Source organism: Diplotaxodon limnothrissa, linkage group LG7 (assembly GCF_057381915.1).
Source record: "Diplotaxodon limnothrissa isolate DT_005_m linkage group LG7, D_limnothrissa_male_GT1.1, whole genome shotgun sequence".
Classification (NCBI taxonomy): domain Eukaryota; kingdom Metazoa; phylum Chordata; class Actinopteri; order Cichliformes; family Cichlidae; genus Diplotaxodon; species Diplotaxodon limnothrissa.
In genome coordinates, this window is record NC_140602.1 from 50,798,808 (window position 1) to 50,823,398 (window position 24,591).

General features: G+C 40.9%; 1 protein-coding gene across 1 annotated transcript in view; it reads right to left on the reverse strand.

Moving 5' to 3' along the window:
- hcn1 (hyperpolarization activated cyclic nucleotide-gated potassium channel 1) overlaps positions 1–24,591 on the reverse strand; it is a 74,025-nt gene that overhangs the window by 36,382 nt on the left and 13,052 nt on the right. The window contains exon 3 of the mRNA XM_085358355.1: positions 280–441. Coding sequence (XP_085214481.1) covers positions 280–441 — 162 coding nt within the window. The remainder of the gene's footprint in view (positions 1–279; positions 442–24,591) is intronic.

The following is a 24,591-nucleotide window of genomic DNA, read 5'->3' on the forward strand; positions in this document are numbered from 1 at the left end:
TTAACGGGGGAAAACAAGGTGGACACATTTCAGTGCTACGAGAAAAGGCCCTTTCAACAAACCCCTGCACTTTTAAATTGTTAGCTGGCTACATCTGATCACATCTGTTCATTTATGGTTTTGATTAAAAAATAAGATTTAGAAAACTGCTGTATAGGAATGAGATTGTTTCCATAGGCTTGACATGTGGCAGGTGTTAAAAAGCGAGTCTGCTGTACAGCTTTTATACAGTAAAAATCCAAAAATAACAAACAAAAGAGAAGAGTGTGTAATACTTACAACCATACCGTTTAGGGACACCCAGCAGTCAGGGGGGAAGTCTTGGAGCAGAGGCACCAGATACTGCAGACAGCCATCCCAGTGACACAGAAGCAGCATCATACCTATCAAATTAAATATTCTTACCACTGCACTAGCCAGGTCATAGGTCATATGGAAAATCTGCCAAAGAGAAAGACAGAAGAAAGGAGAGATAGAGACCTCATCAGCATCTGCTTGGTTGTGCGAAAGCATTTATTCAAATTCTGACATTCGTAAGCCAAATGCAAGCACGGCATTATGAAGAAATATAAACTTCAGTAAGCAACACAGACACAGCGGCCCAGATTTAGATCTGTAAGAGTCTCAAACGTTGGATGCACTGGTATTTCAGGGACACAAAAAGATTAAAAAAAAGATTAAAAACACTTAAAACGCTCACAAAAGTACAAAGTCACCTTTGAAGCTGAGGGCACAGTGTGCCTGTCTGTCCTCCAAAGTGTTTGGGTGCCTCAGCGTCTGTGTGTGCCTGCACGTGTGTGTGCGCATGTATCTCTGCACTCACAGATGTTGAGCTGCTCATAACTGAACACAGAGCAACACAGAGCAAGTGAAGTGAATGATGAGGGGAAGTGCAAACTTCTGGAATAATTAGCCCGTAAGTGTGTTTCAATGCTGTGAGCTGGAAAAGGTGTCGGTGCTGGTGTGGCTGTTTAATCAGAGCCCGAAAGTTTCAGAATAGAAAGTCATCAGCGGGGTGAGTAAGCATGTCTGCGGCGCAAAGCGGTTTCATTTACGTCGGATCTGGCCGAAGAGAATTGACTCACGCCTGGTTGGCTGTGGCTTTAATTCAGAGTTTCTCATTAGCATCAGAAACCCATTACTTATTTCCAGGTTAGTTATTCCATAATCTTCCTCACACCGAAGCTCAATCTCTCCTCCCGCCAGCCCCCTGGTTCGTTTTGCATAATAAACCTGCCCCATTCGCCAGTTTGTTGAATTGAGACATTTCAGGTAATTACCATCTATTTTAAGTTCATGTCTTTCCATTCCCCATACATTACCTGTTCTACCTATTATACATATAGTCGCTTCGCTTGTTTTTTAAATGAGAACTGATGAACTTTTTGTTTCGGGGGTTTCCTTTTACTGACAAATGTTTACATTTGTATATAATACAAGAAATCAAGGATTTTCAGGTAAGTAAACATATATGTACAACACACACCAGTATCTTTATCTCTATATCTAAAACCTTGGTCATTTATGGTCTTTTTCTGTCCTTGTGTGCACCTAAACACTAACAAAAACACTACTACTACTGCATATAATTTAGTTCCAAATAAGCCCAAATAAGATCTGCAAGAGCATGGACTTCAGGCTGTGCTGATATGAACCAGTTTTGCCATTTGTATGCAAAATCATCTGTTAAACCCCCACCACCACCAAACCCCAGGTGTTTTAGAGGCTCTTTTAATCTTCCTCTCTCCACCCCGGTCTATTGTGACTGCCCTGTAACCTTTCTGAATAAAGGACAGTGTCCGCACATAGAACAGAGGAGAGAACAAGAGGCTGAGCTGGTGCTCAGATCCCTCTATGGTTCAACTCATCCATGGGGAGATATAGTGCACTGCCATGAAAGGCTAAAATTAGCCACTAGCTTACAGGACGGCTGTCTCAGTGCACCCAGTGTCTCTTCTGCTGCCTATATCTGTACTCTTATTTTAGCAGAATTCGCTCTCCCTCTGTTATGTGCGCATGCATATTTACATATAGCCTGATGACATAATAAGGAAAGCGACAGAGCATAAGGTAGCCGTGAAGTGATAAAGGTATCTATTTCTGGAGGTGCATGCTCCTGAAGGATTGCAACAAGACTAGAAAACAGGAAGTAGTGGGCCCTGTTTGAATTGCAAATGACTCATAGGCAGAAATAGGAAAAGGCTGATCACTCTGTCTCCACTTTCTTTTTTCAGTTAATACATAAGCAAAAGAGTGAAAAATAAGGATGAAGTTTTTTGGGTACATTTCTATGACGCGCGAGGGTTACAGGGAGGTCTCACAAATTCCCAGGGACAGTCTCACTTTGCTGGGAAGCCTCTGTGACCTTTGGGTCACGCTGAGTCAGAGAGGCTAGAGAGGAAATGATGTAGATGCTCATTAACACAATGTGGAGTTTATTTGGGTTTGCATTGCAGCGGCATCACTTTGAAAAGCCTGCAAGCAGCAGGAGGTAGCCACAAGGCAGGAGTGGGGTTTTTTTGTTTTGTTTTTTTCAAATAGGGTTTTAAAGAAGAGGCTGCAGGTGTAGATCGCTGGTCAGGTCACCAGATTACAAAGGATAACCTTCACTGTGATGTGCAGATATGTAAGGATAAATTTGAACTGTGTGAGATGGTTCACTGAAGCGCACTCTGCTAATACAAACACAATGTCTCCATATTGCCTTTACAGAGTGTTTCTCATAATTAAAAGAAAGCATTTGCACATACTCGATCATCCAACTTCTCTTTTGAGAATTAACTGTGTTGGACAGCCTCTTTCTTTCTTTTTTTTGTGGTAATCTGTTGTTTTATCTCACTGTAAGGCTTCTAAGAAAACATGAATTGTATCAAATTGGGCAAAGGAAGGAATGCGGAGAGTGTAGGTCCGAATTTACATCTATTTGACTCAAGCAGACAAAGAAAACACACAACTTGCAAAGCTTTCATGTAGCACACAGCCGGCCCCTTGCTCAGGATATGTGTCACAACTAAGAACCATGCGCTTCAATTTGCTAATATGCACCTACTCGATCACCCATCAGCAACGTTCTGTTTCGTGCAGTCAGCAGTGTGTCTGAGCATCCCGCTGATGGAGAGGAATGATTAATATATGCCTGTGTTCTGTTCAACGTTTACTGTAAGGGAAATCAATCCAGATCTAAAAATAAAAGCAACAGAGTTCTGACAACAGCTGAACAGCTGGTCAAATAAATAAAAAAGTGACTACTGCTGAGGACTTTACTGTATGGCATGAGTTATAAAATGTACTATGCAATCGTTTATCATTGTGGCAAGAAGCAAATTGATCCTTTTACTAAACTCTTTAAAAATGCTTCAACTTTTGTCAGACCAGCATTTAAAAAGTCTAAATTTCTTCTTAATTTTGATAAATCAGCCAGTGCAGAGTGGTTACAGATTGTTAGCTCAAGGCTCAGTGTCTGCCATTTAAGAGATAAGTCTGTTTTCACAAAGACTCGAAGCCTATAGTGTAGGTTTGTTTTCAGTACTGGCCATTTATTTCTATTTTGTTTGTGTCTTGCCCTGCTAGAGGTTTTTTCCTGTTAAAAGAGAGGTTTTTTTTCCCCACTTCCGCCAAGTGGCTGCTCATAAGGTGTCCTCTGATTGTTCATGTTTTCCCTCCATTATTGTAGGGTCTTTACCTTACAATCTAAAGTTCTGATTTGGCACTATATAAATAAAATTTAACTGAATGTAAAATGTTTGAAAAATGTTGCTCCAATAGCAACATTAATATAAAGTTTATTCTGTGGTTTAAGACAGTTTTTGCAGTTCGGTGGCAGTGAATCGCTCTGAGATAAACATTTGAAACCAAATTTAGACTCAAATCTGTCATATGACAGATCCGAGTTCATTTTGAGCAACTATAACGTTTTCATAAACCTCGTGCACAGGAAAGGTAGAGCTGACACAGAGCCAAAAGCATATCCAATGCTCTTGTTTGGCTTTGGCAAAATATAGGCCTGGAATTAAATGCATCAAGCTCAAATTTGACTGGGAATTAGGGCATAGGTCAGCATAATCCTGTAATACATTGGAGAAAAACAGCCAAGATTTGATATGATAGTGATAGAAAGTCACACGCTAGCTCTGTCAAGCCAGTAGGTCGCTCATGCACTTGGTCTTTCCGCATCCTTTTGATGGGTTGTTAGAACAGAGCAGAGAACATTTTGAAACTTTGCAGGTATATTTTTATGTAAAGCAGCATGCTGATACATAATACTGCAGGGATTAAAATTCAAATCAATGTTGCCCACAAGGTATGGCACGAAGAGTTTTTGCTTATACAACTGCGAGCTGTCTGGTGGATGTATGCACTGTAGGCAGACATTTTGAATCCTATGCACAGAGAAGAGAGCATGCAAGAGAATTACTCATCACCAAGCATCAAGCTGTGGGCCTGAAACACGCAATTACAAACTGTTCTTTATGCATCTTCAAATTGGACATGAGTGACCTCTGTTTGAGGTTAGCGAGGATTAGCATGGGACTAATTTGAGGAGATTAAATCCACCACTGGCTATTAGATTGAAGGATAACAAAACTGCTTCCAGGAAAATCTGGAATTCTCCTGCTTAGCATCATCTTGTAAATCTCCTGCTGGCTCTCTTTTGGTTTTGCTTAATCACGAAATTACAGTTGAACTTGGATTCTAAAAAATCATACCGGGACGTAATGAGAATTCACTGGGAATTTGCAAGTTTCCTGTTTTCTTTTACTGCCTTTCCTCCTCTGAAGGCTAAAAAGCTTTTGCCCGCTGTACTTGGTCTACTTAAAAAAAGGCAACAGCATGTAAGGCTAAATCAGCAACATTCTATATTTTCTATGGCAAAAAAACATTTCAATGCCGGTCTGTCTCTTTCTGAAAGAAAAGCAGCCTGCTGGAAGTAATCATAAATCCCATCACTGAAATGTGCAATGTGTAATCACATTGGTGTAAGTATAGTTCAGCAATAAATAAATATAAACAGAGCTGGCATTATTTCAGAGCTTCAGGCAACATACTGTATGTGCTGGGACGCTAATCAGTCAGCAGATCTGCTTATCATACAGATTGGGATACTGTGTAAGAGGAGAGGAAAAGCCTTTCTAGCAATGTTGTGCTTGTAACTTGGTTCTTGCCAAATCATGCGTGCAAGTACATAGGCTGCATAAAAAGCTCTGAATCTCAATGCAGAGGAACATTTAGGTAATGAGGCCCAGCAGTAATTAGGAGACAGAGACTTAATTAAGAGCCACATAGTGATCAATAGGATCTTAACACAGGCAGAAAACAAGCGATGATCTATTAATATAGTAAAGGACCCCCTAAACCATCATTGCTTCTTCATCGCAGGCTCTCATGCATGCATTTAAAACTAAAAAAATAGCAGCATTATCAGTAAAATTTATATAAACTGTTGAAGGTAAAAAGTAGCATTAAATAGAAATTCACCAAATAACCTGGTAGGTTGTTTAAGTAGTTGTTATTTCCAACTGATGCATGCAGTTCATCTCTAAGCTATCAGTAAAGACAATAGACAAAAGATTATTAAAAAAAAATCACAGCCTCAGTTACTCTTCCAGATATCGATTTAGTTGTTATGAAAACAAAATATTTTCACCATACGGACTCATCCCACACAGGCCCTGACACACTTAGAGAAGCCGAAGTGTTTCACATAAAAACAAGTCTCAAGAATCATATTGAACTGTATGATTTTAGAGCAGAACTGCAGTAATAACTGCACACGCAGACGTTTGCAGCTAAAACAGTGACACCGTGAATCAGAATTGTCTCCAATTTGAACAGGCCACTGATATTTTTTCCTCTTCTGGAATCACAAATGTTCTCTTTTTATTCCTGTGCACCCACTCTGATATGATTTCTGCAACATATTTCATCTACCAATGCTTGAATGTACCCTCATGACCTCAGCAGATGCAAATTTCTGAGCATCAAATACAACTGCTAACGTGCCTCAAATATCACCAGTGAATGTGTGAAAGCGAAGGGCTCAAACTGGATGTGTGATATCGCAGAAGATCCTGATGCTCTTCCTCACCTCGCAGCTTAACTACCAGCCAATCAGTGGACACATTTAACTAGACAACTCTTCCCCTCGGAACTTGTCGATCACATCTTTCAGTCCAAGGAGATCTTCCTCACGGGAACGCTGCTGATCATCTGCTCTGCTTTCCAGCGTTTCTGTGTCCGTCAGCATTATTCTCTTGTTCTTCCACTAAGCACATCACACTTCACCGCAAGCCGAGCTACTTTGCCCGCTGTCTCACCCGCTCTGCGTCTATTTTGGTCGTGTGAGCGTGATAACCTTAACACTTCTGTTCTGCCTTAATCTGCGCTCTACCATTCACAGATGCATTGGCAGAGGCAGCGTCCTCCGGGGCAGAAGCTCACAGACCCGCAGGGATCAAATTTATGATCTTCTCTGCGTGGACAGCATTGGTGATCCACTCTGTGTGCTAAGCCTTTTTTTTACTGTAATTATATAGACATCAGTCCCAGAGTCTGTAGGGATTCACGTATGCAGTTAATGCATGCGCATTCTTCTAGAAATTTCCTGCAGGGCTTATATTAGCCTGCTCTGCGCAGGACAGGTATGGTGCATTAGGACAACAAGTAAATGTATTTATGGATGAATGTTCTATTGATTTGTACCTGTAACCTGAGCAGTGGTAACAAAATAACATCAGCTCAGGTCTAATAAATCATGTACACAAACACAAGCAGTACTTATAGCTCGGACAGCAGCACCAGTGCATTTATAACTCAGTGCACTCGGTGCAATGAGAAAATTGCTGGGAAGTGAAAGAGGCATGTGTGGACATATTGTCCAAAACATGTTAGTGCCCTCAAGAATAACCGTTTTCCCACATGACCCATTTTTAACGTCATCTGTTCGGTTATGCAAGTCTGTTGACAGTTTCACTGCATCATTATAGGAATCATCATTACGAAGTAAGGCTGAGGGAGGGAAGAAGGAAAAAAGAAAAAGAAAAACGAGCTGTGAGCGGACAATGAGCTGACAGAGAAGCGTGCATCTTTCACACAACAATCCCAGGCCAGAAATAAAAGAAGAAAATACTAATGCTGACATAGTATTAATCTGTTTTGACATTGACCAGGACTTTTTCTCATTCAAATTATCCCAAGGAGCAACTCTCCAGAAATGAAAGCGCACAATGCAGCAATGAAAGAAGAAGCTCAGTAGAGGAGCATTTAAACCTCATATCCTCTGTATGTATGTGCACAGCATAAAGTAGGGTTTACTGCGATTCATTTATGGTTTTTTTAACACTGTTATACAAGAACGTGGGCGGGCTTAATTTTATTAAATTGTTTTATTGCTTCAGAAAAAATAAACTTTTTTTAAAGGAGAAACTACAAAATGATTGTGCAGTCAAATATAGTTCCTGAAAGCAGTGAAAATAGAAATATCTGAATTGACAGATCAGACTTTTAAGAAAAAATCTAATTTAGTCAAGACAATCTGAGCATCTCCGTAGATCTGCATTAATAAAGGCTAGACTGAAAAAGAAAGAAAGAAAGAGGACTGCAAGTTTTTCCTTTGAGCAAATGTCACAGCAGCGCAGTGAAAGAGAGACAGAGAGAGTGCTGTAGTCTGAGTTGTGGTTGTACTAAGAAGATAGTCAGGGAAGATTAGTGCTCATGTGAGAGCAGGAGGGATTTGACTGGATTGCACAGGGTGACCCGCTGTGCTCATGTAAATATCAGCAAGATGGACGGTATCACAGTGTGCATCGAGGTCACACCCGTCCCGATACACTTGGGGATGGAGGGGTGGAGATTGCCTGGTGATGCAATTTTAGACTGATTTTTATATATTTCTTTTTAATCATCATAATCAAAGTTGCAGCTGAAGCTTGGTTAAAAAAATATGATGGCATTAACAGTGTGTGTCTTTTCGGGATGATTGTTTTAGGAAGAGAAAAACATAAAAGAGGAAATCAGGAAATGGAAGAGTGAATGCATACACCCTTGAGGGCAGTCTGATGTTATAATTACTCATCTGACTAGCAGTGGAGCAGCATCATACTAACTAGTTCCACATATCTCTTGACTGCATGACTACAGCTGACATGCTACATATAGTCCTGTCCATACTGTAGCCATGGATTTGTTTACCGCCATAGTGGTTCCTCCATGTATGTGCTTAGATTCACATAAACAGCTGGATTTCAGCACATGAGCACGTCATCATGACAGATGGATGAAGGGTGCTTCGCTAAGTTGATCCACCGCAACATTAGCTCTTGGGAAGTGAAACCCTAATGCCTCAGTAGTTAGTAATCAATTAATTTGCACACAAAGCATCATTACAGGATGTCTGCAATGAGTGTCGGTGCTTGCCTTTAAACAATCAAGGGATCGTTACGCTCCTCATGCAGAATCAGTCAATAACAAACAGGTTTATAGTGATTGGTCAATTATTCAATAAGTTGGTTGATAAGGACGAATATTCTCAAACCATTTTGTCAATCAACCACTTATTTTTCAAGCTGAACCTTTGATGGTTCAGGTTTTGTTTTATTTTTAGTCATGAAGGCTTAGATCACAGAACAGGAATTTTTCTTTTTGTTACTTTTGTTTCTGGAGAAAATTCTCAAAAGAGCATCAAATAAAATGAACATTTTTGCAGTCGAGTGGATCGTAAAAAACCCAAACAACTGCAGCTAATGACACTCTTCCTCTTGCCGATGCAACGCTTGCAATATCAGTGTGTGTGTGTATATATATATATATATATATATATATATATTAGGGGTGCAACGATACTCGTATTGATATTGAACCGTTCGATACAGTGCTTTCGGTTCGGTACGTATATGTATCGAACAATACAAATTTTTAATTTATTTTATCAACTTTCCTTCTGACAATGCTGTCTGTGTTGAGCGCTCAGTGGATCTGCGCTCGACAGTGCAGCCTAGGCGGAGTAGTCGAACGCAGATTCACTGAGCGCAGGGCAAGCTAGCCAGACAGAAGCTAAGCTCCTTGCAACATGGCAAATTGAACCTCCCCCACCCTCATTCAGATCTGGCGTTTGGAACTATTTTGGTTTTCATGTGACGTATGACCCTGAAGGTAAGCGCGTCATGGACTAAAGTAAAACAGTATGTTGGATGTGCCACGCAATGCTCAATTACATTGGTGGGAACTAGTGTGTTAGCGCAGTTAGCTCGTTAACGTGTTGGCGGTCCAGCCCCATGCACGGGGCTATCAGGGGTAGCTCGTTAACGGAGATTTGCCGTGTTGTGGCGTTAAGGTCATTTTAACGAGATTAACCTGAAAGCACTAGTAGGAACACAATGAATATGACTGCACATTTACTCCAAAATCACCGATGGGCAAAGACAAGTGGAAGCAGACAAAAACAACAAGCAGGCATGCTACAAACTTTACCAGAGTCATTTAGACAGCTGTTAGCACATGATTCTCCTTATGGGGACCTGATATGTTTAATATGCTGCTGAGAATATAGCCCAGAAGAAGCGTATAGTATAGCTTTATTTTGGAAAGAGCCATTTCTCTGTAATAAACTCTCTTTTCCAAAGATGAGTGATTTCTCGATCAGATAGATTTTTTTTATTACTTTGTTGTTTCAGCAACATTAAATTTAAAAACTGTACTTTTGAGTTAAAATATATATTTATAATTTTAATAAATGACAAATTAAAAAGGCATGAACATTTTTTTTGTATCGAAAAAATATCGAACCGTGACACCAAAGTATCGAACCGAACCGAACCGTGAATTTTGTGTATTGTTGCACCCCTAGTATATATATATATATATATGTGTGTGTATATATGTTGCTGAAACAAAAAAGTAATAAAAAATATATATATATCTCAGGGCTCGCAAAATTTCAAAATCCCTGGTAGCCCTTCGGGCAGGGACTCTTCAGTTTTTGGTAGCCCAAAATAAATTTAAGTAGCCCGAATAAAAAAGAGAGCAATTTTTTGATTGATGTTTTGTTTCCTTTACAATATTATACATTAAAGTATAACATTGTATAATTATATAATATTAACTTCTTATCTTGTGCGCGTTTTTTATTTTGACAGCGAATGCGCACCTGCGGACCACTTATGTGCACCCCTGGTTATTTAGCTTGTCATATTGCAGCCACAGAAATTCTTTTGTCCATGAAACCATAAAGCTGCACTTTCTTTTTGCCTTATAGTCTGATTTGTCATAACTTTTCCGTTTTGTGATCACTTCTTGGTCCCCATGTTTGAAACAACCACAAGAAGCACAAGTTGATTGCACGCGGTCACACTTGGTCATAGCACCGTCTCCAACCACTGTTTTCCAGTGTGTGACTATAGCATTACGTACCAGGCATCTCGTCTTTCACTGTGACCCTGGATATGTCACCAAGATACTTTCTACATGCACAGCTACAACACTACCAACCAGTACTCAAAGTATTCTACTGTATTCCTTACACCGATCACTTGCGCCTCTGTTACAGTATTCCAGTAAAAATACAAACCTATACATTAATTGCAAACCAAGAAAATGGAGCTAACATGTGTGTTTTTCAACAGCCACCAGGATCTTTTTCTGTTCTTAAGTAGTGTTTATGTCTGAACATATGAAAAAAGCAAGTGAAAATGAAACAAAACAACGAGTGACAAGAAAAACGTAACTGTTCACATACAAACCTTGAACCCTTGTACCTGTGCCTGAAAAAATGGACTTTGTTGCCCTTATAGAAACACTGGAGACACTGTAGTATGGCTTACAGCACATGAAGTGCGTTAGGCTGCAGAGACAATCAACCAGCATAGATCATTTGGAGGATTCTTGATGTGTCATGTGACAACTTTCTGTACTGTGCGCACACTGCAGAGGGAAACTAGTCTCCATGAGGGGATATCCCATGGGAAAGGACAGAAGATCAAAGCTGCTTTCGCTGACAGCTTTTTTCTACTCAGAACTCTAGAGAGGGGTAACAGAAATCAGGACTTCTTTTTTGCTAAATACTGAAATACGATGTGTTTTCAAAAACAAAATTATGATAAAAATAAGCCACAGTTGTTGGGATAAAAAGCATCTCTATTTCACTGCTCTGGTGCTGCTGTAACTATTATAAGAAGAGTATGGTGTTTAAGGTGATTGGAAGTATTAATTACTATGAATTATAACCAGAAACAGCTGGTAGTTTGAAAATAATACACACGTGATTCTGTTTCCTGTCGCTTTCAGTCTTGCCGTCTTTACTGTGCAGACATGTCCATTCATATCTTATATCAAATAAAAGGCTGAGCTGAGAGACGGACTGGCAGCAACAGTAAGAGATGAAAAGAGTCAGAGTATGCAATAAGCAGAAGTACTCCCGACGGAGCAGTATAAAACATTTTGAACATCGTGCACAGCTTACAATGACACCACGATACAAAGCGACCTGTAAAACCAGCCAGCAGTTGTTGGTTAAGAGATGTTGACGTGCAGTATGAAATACAGATACATTTATTATGGATATTCCAGATTCAACACGTATGGTCATCCCCATTTTCAGTTTGTCTTATACCCCAGTGAGATAAGCGAGCTTGTGCACTATCAGCACCCAGACAGGCTGTCCTTGAGCCTCTGGAGGAGCAAAATGAAGGACACCAAACAGAAGACACAAAGGTCATCATGCTCCAGAAGGCTCGTCTGGGCCTGCATCTATCAGGCATTCCTTAAATTGCGACAACCAAAAAGGTCATTCAGCTACAAAATAGCCATAACAGAAAGTATATAATATTACAATTCACACAAAAGTAGATTTTATTACAACACTTGGAAAACTAACACCAACACACGTCGCTGTTAAGTATCAGTCAAATATCTGTAGGGGCTATTAACGGCCCATATTGTGCCTTTTAACTAATATTCATCTGTGGTATTGCAGTAATTGCAGCACATTATTAGTTTTACACATTACAAAATGCTACAGATCCTGAAAGCAAAACATGTGCAGTGTGTCTTTTTTTCCTGTTTCCATCCCTGCAATCCCAACTGGTCACAGCACAGCACACAGTGTCCCTCCCTGGATCTGGTTCTGCCAGAGTTCTTCCTGTTAAAAGGGAGTTTTTCCTTCCCAATGTCGCCAATTACTTGTTCAGAATGTGTTGTCGATAACTGTGGTTTTTCTCTGTCTTTCTCTTTACCTTACAATATAAAGCACCTCGAGGTGACTGTTTTGTAATTTGGTGCTCTATAAATAAAACTGAATTAAATTTTCAGTGTGATGGTTCATTATTTTGATTCAGTTTTCTGCCCTATTTGCAACTCATCTAACTTCACTGCTTCCTAGGCCCCCTCTCCCTCCTGCTGTTCTGTTTATGAGCTGCACAAATTCATTATTTGATACTGCAGGAATAGGGATGGCTATCGAAACCCGGTTCTTGTTGAGAACCGGTTCCCACAGTTTCAATTCCTTGGAATTGTTTGCCATTTTTGCAAACGATTCCCTTATCGATTCCAGTCGCCCTGAATGACGTCACCGCATTGCGGAGAGAAGATATAAAACAAAGTTCTAAGCTAATCGACCTTAGTGTTCTCTTTTTTTAAAAAGAATTGATAAGAGAATCGATAAAGAATCGAATCGTTAAACAGAATCGAAAATGGAATCGGAATCCATCCATCCCATCCATTCGCTTCCGCTTATCCTTTTCAGGGTCGCGGGGGGCGCTGGAGCCTATCCCAGCTGTCATAGGGCGAGAGGCAGGGTACACCCTGGACAGGTCGCCAGTCTGTCGCAGGATCGAAAATGGAATCGGAATCGTGAAAACCTTATCAATACCCACCCATATGCAGGAATGACACCTTGTGTATTTTTTATTTACAGAACCCATGTGTTGAAACCACATATTTGCCATAATCCCTCTGTTTTTATATGTATGCTGTTAAATATGTTATATATGTTATGTATGTTGCAGCATATTGTATTCTAACCAAACCTCTGACTGATTCAATGAATCTTAGCTCTGCCGCAGAGCACTATACATTTCTGTCTGCTTTCAAATCATTGAGCCTGACAATTAACTCTGGAAACAGTCTACTACAGTTAACAAGACCAACTAACAACAGAAGGAGTAATGAGAGACTTGGCAAAGGGGAAATTGGTTAAATCTGCAGGAAACAAGGAGGAAAACGTTCTTTCAAGCGGTGCAATCTGGGATTTTCCACCCTATGGGCCAAGAGCGAGCTTCCCTCTGTGAGCTGAGCAAGAACACAGTTCAAGGCACATTACATTCAACGTCAGAGCTTTGTCTTAAAACAGAGAGGACAAGAACACAGACAGCATGGAGGGGGAAGAAGCACTGTCCTTCATTTTTGTTTGCTTGACAAAATTGGACTGGAGGAGTCCATTAGGCTATTGTGTGGGACTTGACTTGCTTGTTTGTGTGTGTATTTGTGTGTGAGAAAATGGGAAGAAAGAGACGAAGCTAAGAAGATCCCTGTCTGTGCAAGGGAAGATCATTTAACATGTTTAATGTCTGAAGGGCTCAAGCTCTCATTTAAGCGAGTAGAAGGCCCTCTGCACACAAAATATGAAACGTGTGACAGGCACATTGTCACACATGAAAACACGTGACAGAGCTCTTTTGCAGCCTGCAGCCTACGACACCCACACACAACACAAAACAAGTCTGCTTCGCCTCCAGAAACCTAGCATGCTCTGCAGTACAAGGTGGAGTTCACTTGTGTGTTTATGCCAGTGAAAAACAAAATGTGTGGATCCTTCAATAGCAAGACACCCATCCACATGCTATGGAACACGGTTTGATTTGGATAGTCCAAATAAGCATGTGAAAACACTGTAGGCAAGAATTCATAGAAGACTGAGAAGAGTGTTCTCTGGCTAAATGGTTATCAACACTGGACCGAAAATATGCACATGGTTTAGAGTCGTATCCAATATTGTTTGTTCAAGCACTTAATTTAGCTAGCTTTATTATAACCAGACTTGGGAATTGTATGGCCCCGAGCTACATCTGGTCCATTTGGTTATCCCTGACCGGCCTGCATGAGGTCAATGGCAATTAAACAAAATAAGTGTAGTTTTCTCATTTCAGCCAGCAAACCCTCTTTGATAACTCCTCCTCACAGAATGGGTTACTATTTGGGTTATTTCAAAGGGAAATGCTCTTTTTTTAATCAATTATAAAATAATAATAATAATAATAAACTTTATTTATAAAGCACACTTAAAAACCAAGGGTATGCCAAGGTGCTTAACAAGTAAAATAGAGTATATGAGGAGGATAATAGAAATAGGACCAAAGCAAGTACTAAATATGCAAGCAGATAACTGTCACTAATACATAGGAAAGCAACAGGTACAGAGCAAACAAGAATTTAAATGAGCATAAAAGTGCGTGATATAAAATCATAAAAGAAATATTAACTAGAGGGAAAGGCAAGATTGAATAAGTGGGTTTTTAATCGTGATTTGAACAGTGCAATGGAATCAGATGCGCGGAGGTCGAGAGGAAGGGTATTCCACAGTACCGGGGCAGCCAGAGCAAACGCACGGTCACCCTGAGACTTCAGTCGAGATCTGGGTTGGGTCAGAAGTAGTTGAGTGGCAGATCTGAGTGTTCTAGCAGGAGTATGTGGTTTGAGAAGTTCACTAAGATAACTTGGCGCTAATTTATTAATAGTTTTGAAAGTAAGAAGTAATATTTTAAATAAAAGCAGGTTTGTGCAAGCGGATGCAGCTTCACTGTATTTGAATTAGCACAAACTTTAATGAGATATCTCGGTTTGCTAACCGTGAAGGTTGTTATTCATTTAATGCAGAATGCAGAAGTTTTTAATAAGATATAGACTGAAGACTGAGATAAAGCAGTGTGCTTAGTTTGTGGATGACAATTTAAATCACTCTTGGGACTAAACATGCAGAGCAGAGTTAAAACTTGGCTAATGCAGAGCAAGAACGTACAGTTAAACCTTTACTAGCAAAGCTGCAACAAGGACTTTTTACCAAGTTTCACACATCCAGGGACGCAGCAGTCAAGACCAGCTCTGTGATTTCCCATAACAACAATAAGCAGTAAGCATTTCACTGATGGGGAGTTTTCCAAAGTGTAATGCGCTAACATACCCCGCAAAAAAAGAAGCATTTGAGAACCTGCCCCTCTCCAGGCGAATCATAACAACGTGGCTCTAGGATATCAGTCTCTTTTTAAAAATGTTTTTAAAAAATTCTTGATTTTATTTGAAAAGGGACCGTGTACAATATTAACATAGATGTTGCCACTTGAAGCATTGTACCAGCGTTAGCTTAAATTTAAAATCCTTCAGCTTCAATTTTACCTTTTTCTACTTGGCTCTGGATGAGATCTGGGGTTTCCATGACAGCTCAGTGACTCCTCTTTGTACGTGGGATAACCAAAGAGTTTATTAAGGAGCTGGAAGCAATGCATGCCGTGAAAGAGACTACGAGAGGGAGTTCATGGAGTTAACAGCATGTTTGCTGGGGCTAGTGATAAAATGTTGGCGCACTTGCTCCGCTGATTTCACATTTCAGTCACTTAAATGTAGCATCTTTTCTTACCAGTGGCAGTTTATAAAGAGATAAAATTGATATTGAGCAGAACTGAATTAATCTCACTGGTACCTTACTCCACAATCTAAGTTTCCCAAATGAGTTACCCACCCCTCATAAACACAGCATTTGGATTTACAGGATGTAGCTATTTCATGTTTATGTTGCCTTTCTTCATTTGCATTAATGCTGCAAATGCTTTATGGTCTATGTTTTTAATTCAATTCATAAAAACAATAGCACTGCCATTTTTATGTAATTAGTCATCAATTTAGCCAAAGTCTGCAGAGTCCATCGGCAACATGACTTTATTCTGACCATGGAAAATGCATAACAGAAGATTGAGCTAAAAGAGCCACTGTTAAGAAAAGAGAAAGCATTAAAGCATATGTTTCAAGAGGCCGAACCCTAGATCCAAGCAGTCCCTAGACTCTCATGTAACAATATCCTAATGCAGACTAGAAATGTCCAGTCAAAATGTCATGGTGCAGTCCAATGGTGCAGTCACAATGAGCATCAGTTTTATCAAAGCTGCAATACGTGAATCTTCTGTTTTCAAATGTCTGTTAAGCTAATGCATTCATCAATATCTTCAGGGGCCTGATCAACTAGCCTCACAGCACATCTCCTCCTTTACTTCACACACAAGCTGTTTCTTAGCTGCTGGCTCAGTTTGATAAATGACATGCACAGAAAACTATGATGCACCATATAAAGTATGCTGTCAAAGTCTTCCTGTCCTGCAGTGTCCTCGACCGAACCTATAAGCAAGAGCAGAGTGTTTTTGTGCTTTGAAAATCAATGCCCCCTGTTCATCTTGGGACATTAAATATAAACAACCAGCTGTGCAGCCTTGGCAATGTTTGCTTCTTGAGTTAGCCCAACAGAAAATCTGGGCTAACTCACACCTGCGCCACAGTTGGAACATGTTCACGGTTCAACTTCCGCCGCCTCAACTTTCAGTGGTGCTGTCACTTTTAAAGCTTTAATGCTGTTAAATTCATCTCTATAAACAATACTATTGTGCACGTTTTCCTATTTTTTATTTGCAGTGATCCTATCCATGCTATTGGTTCATCAGCATTAAGTATTATAAAAATACTGTACACTGTAGCAATAGTTAGTACAGCATCCATACATCAGAATCCTTCACAGGTATGAAATACACATATAAAAATGAACACATTTGGTAGATATGACACAATCTCACAACAATTCCCAGACTCTCACATCACATCAGGACTGTACGGTGTTTCTCCAACAACAAACCTTGGATTACCCCAGAAATTAAAGCTGTCCTCAAGCAGAAGAGGAGGGCCTTCAAATCCAAAGACAAAGAGGAGTTGAAAAGGGTGCAGAGAGAGTTGAGGGGACTGATAAGGAATGGGAAGGACAGCTACAGGCAGAAGATGGAGAACCAGCTTCAGCAAAACAACGTTGGTGAAGTCTGGAGAGGCCTCAGAATCATCTCAGGCCACAAACAGCAGAACTCTCTGCCTGGGAGGGATGTGAGATGGGCAAATGAACTGAATCATTTCTTCAACAGATTTGACTCAGCCATGAGTCAAATCTGCAACATCGGCTGCAGACTCACCCACCCCCACTGCTGCTGTTCCACCTCAGACACTTCACACCTCCTCAGACACTTCACACCTCCTCTATTCACCCTGCTCACTCCTCCCCACCCCCAACAACAGCATCCAATACACACTCAACACAAGGCTCCAGCCTGTCTCTCTCAACCACCCAGGTTAGGAGGGAACTGAGGAGGATTAATGGCAAGAAGGCAGCGGGCCCAGATGGCATCAGCTCGAGGGTCGTCAGGTCCTGCGCGGACCAACTGTGTGGGGTGATGGAGCACCTCTTCAACCTGAGCCTGAGGTTGGGAAGAGTCCCACAGCTCTGGAAAACCTCCTGTGTTGTACCAGTGCCAAAGACTTCACGCCCCAAGGACCTCAACAGCTACAGGCCGGTGGCTCTGACATCCCACCTGATGAAGACCCTGGAGCGGTTGGTCCTGGCTCAGCTTCGGCGCCTAACAAGCTCATCACTGGACCCACTTCAGTTTGCCTACCAGCCTGGCATTGGAGCGGATGATGCCGTCATTCACCTCCTACATCGTTCCCTCGCTCACCTGGAGACCGCTGGAAGCACTGTGAGAATCATGTTCTTTGATTTCTCCAGTGCCTTCAACACCATTCTTCCCTCGGTTCTAAAGGACAAGCTGGTGAACTCTGGAGTGGACCATCACCTCACTACCTGGATCCTGGACTACCTCACCGACCGACCACAGTATGTGAGGACTCAGGGCTGTGTGTCGGACAGGGTCGTCTGCAGTACGGGGGCCCCACAGGGAACGGTTCTGGCTCCGTTCCTCTTCACCATCTACACTGCAGACTTCTCCCACAATTCCACCCAGTGCTTCCTGCAGAAGTTCTCTGATGACTCTGCAATAGTCGGCCTCATCACTGATGGGGACGACAAGGAGTACAGAGGTCTGACCCAAGACTTTGTGGACTGGTGCCAGCTGAACTACCTCCAGATCAACGCCAGTAAAACCAAGGAGCTGGTGGTAGACTTCCGCAGGCACAAGCATTCTCCACTGCAACCACTGAACATCCAGGGTATGGACATTGAGGCTGTGGACAGCTACAGGTACCTTGGTGTTCATCTGAACAACAGACTGGACTGGACTCATAACTCAGACGCCCTCTACAGGAAAGGGCAGAGCAGGCTGTACCTGCTGCGGAGACTCAGGTCGTTTGGAGTGGAGGGCCCACTCCTGAAGAAATTCTATGACTCTGTGGTGGCTTCTGCTATCTTTTATGGTGTGGTCTGCTGGGGCGGCAGCATCTCTGCTGGGGACAGGAAGAGACTGAACAGGGTGATCCGAAGGGCCAGCTCTGTTCTAGGATGCCCTCTGGACCCAGTGGAGGTGGTGAGTGACAGGAGAACGGCGGCTAAGCTGTCATCCCTGTTGGACAACGTCTCCCACCCCATGCAGCAGACTGTGACAGCACTGAGCAGCTCCTTCAGTGGGAGACTGCGGCACCCACGGTGTGGGACGGAGAGATTTCGCAGGTCTTTCCTCCCCACTGCTGTCAGACTCCACAACAAAGACTTTAACTGAACAAACACACACATCCACACATGTGCAATAACACTAAGTGCAATAATCTTTTCTGGCATCGTTGTATTTTTACTCAGTTGTATATAGCATTCGTATTCTATTTTTATCTTATTGTATATTTTTATTCTATTTTATTCTGCTGTATATAGTATATTATTTTATTCTATTCTGTACAGCTGTGTACTGTATTTATTCTTATTGTATTCTAATTTTTGCGTCATAACTTTTGCACTGTCCACTTCCTGCTGTGACAAAACAAATTTCCCACGTGTGGGACTAATAAAGGTTATCTTATCTTATCTTATCTTATCAAGCACTTGTACATCGTCATCAGCCAGTACCTTTGCTCTTTCACAGAGGAGAGAACCGCAGCTGTCCCTCGCCACTATTGCCTGCGTGTCCTGTAACTAAGAGGATGTAATGAGGATACGCTCCTTTTAATTTTCCTCCAGTAAACACTGTCATAAAAGGATTGTATATCTTCTTTATAGATTCATGTTGTCTTTATTTAAGATAGTTGCTGACAAACTGGCAGACGATGTATCTTATCAGAAGTACTAAAAAACACATTACTGCATCCAGTTTAATTTCTCGTTCACCTTGCATAATCGTTCATCTGTAACTACAGAAAAAAACAGGGTCAGTACAATAATTGTTGTATATAGCATTTGTATTCTATTTTTATCCTATTGTATATATTATTTTATTTTATTCTATTGTATATAGTATTTTATTTTATGCTATTCTATTGTGTACAGTTGTTTACAGTATCTTATCCTTATTGTATTCCAGTGTTCTCTCATTTTTGCTTTATAACTTTGCACTGTCCATTTTCTGCTGTGACAAAACAAATTTCCCACGTGTGGGACTAGTAAAGGTTATCTTATCTTATCTTATAAACAAGCGAACAAAGTATTAGAATGGAAAGCTATAACCCCCACCGCCCCACCCCCGGTGCTTTCCTCTATTTGTTTCCTCTCTTTTTCTCTTTATGATCTCTCTTTTAACCTCACAAATGAGTCAGCGCTTTATGATTCAGCACACTTTCAGTGTGTGTGCGTGCGATTATGCACCTGTGTCCCTGCATGACACCAGGGCAGAGACCTTAAGGCACCGAATACTTGGCATTGCCTATTCTGAGACAGGTGAATCAGGTCCACGGGACTCTGCAAACACAGTCCCACTAATCTGCTTTGGCACCAAACTATTTGTTGCTATCGTGGCAGACTACAGTACACAATGGCTCACAGAACACTACGGCCTTTTTCACCTTACTGTTTCAGTACCTCGTGTCAGTTTCTATTCATCACTAAGAAGGTTATATCTTAATTTTCAGTGCCTGTAGCACTTAGTTCAATATTCAGCTGTTTATAAAGAATCCTTTATCTAGCAAAGATGCCTTCTTTTTTTATGTTTCATATGTTTATTTGGAGATATTAAACACATTTAATCAAATAAATTGGCTAATATTTAATTTTTGAAAGTTAAGCTGTTTTCTGACTTAATACTTGGCATGGCTGTTTGTTTGTGAGCCTGTGTTTAATTTACTGTGCATTATTTGAAGTGAGCTACAGACAGAGGTCCGATGATCTGCTCTGGCTTTAATTTAGCATACCGATCAAACTGAAACATAAGCCACTGATGTAAACACAAACTGACAAACATCAGTGCGTTCACATATTTTGTCTGACGATGGCAGGGTATAAAAGGGCATGCTGTCAGGCTGTCATACAAATAGCATGGGATATTTCAGTGGAGACCAAATATAGCCAGGGAAATGTAGTTAAAGCCTCTTCTTCAGTGAACTGGATACTCGGGTCAGTTGGCTCACATTTTCTCCCATTTCAAATCAATTTACCGACAGTGAATTAAGCACCTTTGCTTAGGACGACATCTCTATCCCTACAGGCAGATTCTAATTAATCAGATCACTTGCATCACGTTCTGCAGTCATCTGTAGCAGATACTACTGTTTTTGTTTTTAAAGTATGCAACTAAAAAGCCTGAACCAGCAGTGTTTGCAGATAAAGTGCATTATTAATAATACCAGGTTAAATGTTTTTAGAAGGCAAATAAAAGGACAATTTGACTTATTCAGTAACACGGATACTCACAGAAACAGGTTGTACTATTAGTCTGTGACTACAGTGACGACAAAGTGAAGGTGCACATGGGAGCTGACGCTTCCTACAAGCAGCTGGTTAGTGTCTCAGCACTTGGACGCCATCAGCCAACAGATCAAAGTAACAGAAGAGGAGAGGGAGAGGCTTGAAGGCAGCTCAGGGCAGCAAAGTCAACGCTGGTCATGACATATGTGGATGCTCAGCACACACGTGTCAACAGCAGCAATCCAGATGCATTACTAGCAAGTACTGAAAACATAGATACTACTATATAGTCTCCACTGTACCGTACACCACGACCCATCCTTTACTTATCCAGGTAAAAAGTATCACTGAGATTAAAATCTCTTTTCCAAGAGAGACCTGGCCAAAGAGGGCAGCAAAAGGTACGACAAATACAACACATACAAGTTGGGGGGTTTGTGCTAAAACTGAAGCCTATTTAACCACAGATGTAATGGTTATTTAATATCTTAGGTCACATAACAGCAACAGGAGTAGTGGCAGTTTTGTTTTCATAATACAACCAACAACAGTTTTTTATTCTATTTTAAATGTACAATAAACAATAAATATTGTATGACAGATGTTTGGGGGGTTTTTTTGTTTTTGTTTTTGTCTGGTACCCTCAAAAAGGGTACAGTTCCCCTTGGGGGATGGTATGTTGCCACAAGCCCAACCTGAGCCCTCCTGCTTGAGCTGGGATCTGGCGGGAGGCCTGGTGACTGTGATAAGCCAAATGTGGCACTGGGAGCTCTGGGGATTTTCTACAGCAGTTTAAAAATGTTATCCTTTTAGTCTCCTTTTGCATTTTCATTAAATAAAACAAACTAAAACCAGCATTGAATAGGATAGTATATAAATCATTTCCCTGTAATACACGTCATTAAGATCTGTCTGACATTAGCACATATCCAAAGGTGCCAACATTCTGAGAGAGCAAAAAACAAAACAAAAAACCACTACTGTGACTTTAAGGTCATTGGGATAATTAGCTCTGTGTCTGTGAGGGCATGAAGTAATAAGAGAAACATAAGAGAAGCAGGGTTAGAAATGAATAGGAGCAGGGGGCAAAATGCCCTTGAAAGTTAAAACAAAAAAAAAAATCATGTGAAATTAGGTGTAAAATAACCAGATAACTCTTCTCATTTCTCAGTTGTTAAATTGTTAATAATTACACGTAATTCCCTAATGAGGCACTATAGTTGAGAGGTAAGCTAGATGACTTGTAGTTTTCCCAATCCTCTGTTTATGGGAAATAACGACCTGTAGGATTTCTTAACATCATGAATGGCACAGTGCTGAATCAACCAATCACGTGGCAGCGCCTCAGTGCATTTAGGCACGTGGACAAAAGCAGAGCAGAAAGTTACATTTTTAGCTCTGCACTTTTTAGCACTTATGTGCAGAGATGGGCAGTAACGCGTTACTGTAATCCGATTACTTTTTCCAAGTAACAAGTAAAGTAAGGGATTAATATTGCAAAAAAGTAATTCGATTACTGTTACTTTCCAGTAAGCATGCCGCGTTACTGCGTTACTAAACCGTGATTTTATGATGTACGAGTGGACAATATGGAGTGCAGGAGAGATTAATCTTCAAATCTTAGCAAGCACCGAGCACGCTGCCACAGGAATGTAACAAAGTAATAAATTAACTAATTCATTTTGAAAATAAGTAATCAGTAAAGTAATGGGATTACTTTCTTAGAAAAGTAATTAGTAACTAATTCCTATTTCAAGTAACTTGACCAACACTGCTGATGTGAATGTATGAAAGATCAGTAGTTACTTTCACATGTGTAAAAAGTGCACAAGCTTCCCTTTGGTTGGTCCCCACTCAGATTGTTTGAGCACACAGAATTTACTGCTCTACGTGACCTTCACGCTGTACACTGCAATTTCCCTAAGTACTGCACATTGTAATAATTATGTTTGCACATGCACATGATGAATGATTTAGAAAACACACAGAGGACCAGACAACTGGATACAGTACAAACAGCAGCATGCACTCTTGAACAAGTAGACGTCTTTTCAGCTACCAAGTCTTAATATCTGTTGCCATGAAACACTAGTAATGGTATTTTTTTTTTACTATTTTTTATTAATTTTCTTCCATCTTTATTACATTTCCAAACTGGCACAGGCAGAGTCATCGAAGTGGAGTTTATAATGTCTTTCTAATGACTGGCAGTTGTGCGAGTTGTTAAATAAGACACGTCAGGTCCTGACTGGGTCCTAATACTGTAGCTGTTCAACTGTTTTACTGCAACCATAATACCCGATATCCACCAAAACTGCCTGTATCAGGATCCTTCTTGCCACAAGCACTTTTAATAAAGGAAAGTGGAGTATTTACTGACAAATTACACAGCTAAATCATTCAGACATACCTGCAGGTGACTCCAAAGACTCATTTTTTATATATTAGATACAGTTTCAGTATCGATCACGCTAAATGGGAAAATTCCGCTCTGAACTAAAAATGAAGATTTTAGGAGGGTAACAACCCTAAAGAATAAGAATAGGTTTTCTCTGATAGAGACCGTGACTAGGACATTAGCAGTGATGGAAAAGTGAAAAAAGACTGAATGGCCAGCCAGCACTGGTGAAATAACAGCCTCCTTTACTCCACAGATGGAGGGAGAAGATGGTGACAGAGTGAAGAGGGCGGGAGGGAGCAAAGACCAGATGAAGGAATGACGGATGGACATACAGTTTGGAGGATGACTTATTGTAGAAACTGACTGAATAACTAGTTGGGTCCATCCCACGGCTGACGTAACGAACGTTCACAGCTTGAAAATCTTCGCAATGGCAGGAGACTACATTCGTCCCTCCATTAAAGCTCTAATCCTGCATCCCACACCTAACATGTTACGACAGCTTGGAATGTTTCCACCGAGTGCCTTTTCTTCCCCTCTCGCATCTCCAGTGGATGTGTTTGTTTCGCCGTTGTTTTATTATTCGGTGTGCTCGTTTAATATGGTTACAGCGAAATAAGTAAATTGATGCAAGCTTCATATACTAAACTATCTTCTTAAGTGCACAGGGGTTGGACATGTCTTAAAGAAAGACAACATGCCGAAGGAGGACATGCCGTGCGAGGGAGAGGGTGAGAAAAGGCATGCAACTGGGGGGAAGGGGGCGAACCAGAGGGAAAGAAGGAGCCACGGAGTTTGATAAGCAGCGAAACGATTGGAGGCAAAGACGAATGACGTGAGAGAGATGAACTGAGAGTAGCGCAGGCCTGTAAGCTGTGCTGTTGCAGCCAGGCATTATGACACATCCCTGTGTACTTTGTACTGCACTGGCTGCCTGCATCCTCACTGCAGATTCTCATTAACCTTGCAGCACTGAATATTTATGCTTCTGTCCTGGTCCAACGTTGTCTCATCCTCCCAATGTATACAAGTCTGCAAACTACGCTGAACCTCACAATCAGCTTCCCACATAGTGTACATACCAAGATAATAACACCAAGCAACCACCATCTATAGTGCGCTCACTTTCAGAGTGTGTTGTGTGACGTATGTGTGCTCGTATGTGTGTGTGAGAATCCTGAACCAGAGACCATATTCAGCAAAGCTTTAATAATGCTTTACTGAAGCATGAATAATGGTTTTGTTTTTCAAATGCCACATTACACAGTAAGGATAATAAAAATTTTTAAAGCACACACTGACAGAAAGCTATAAGCTACCATAAACACTTTAAAAGTCAGCT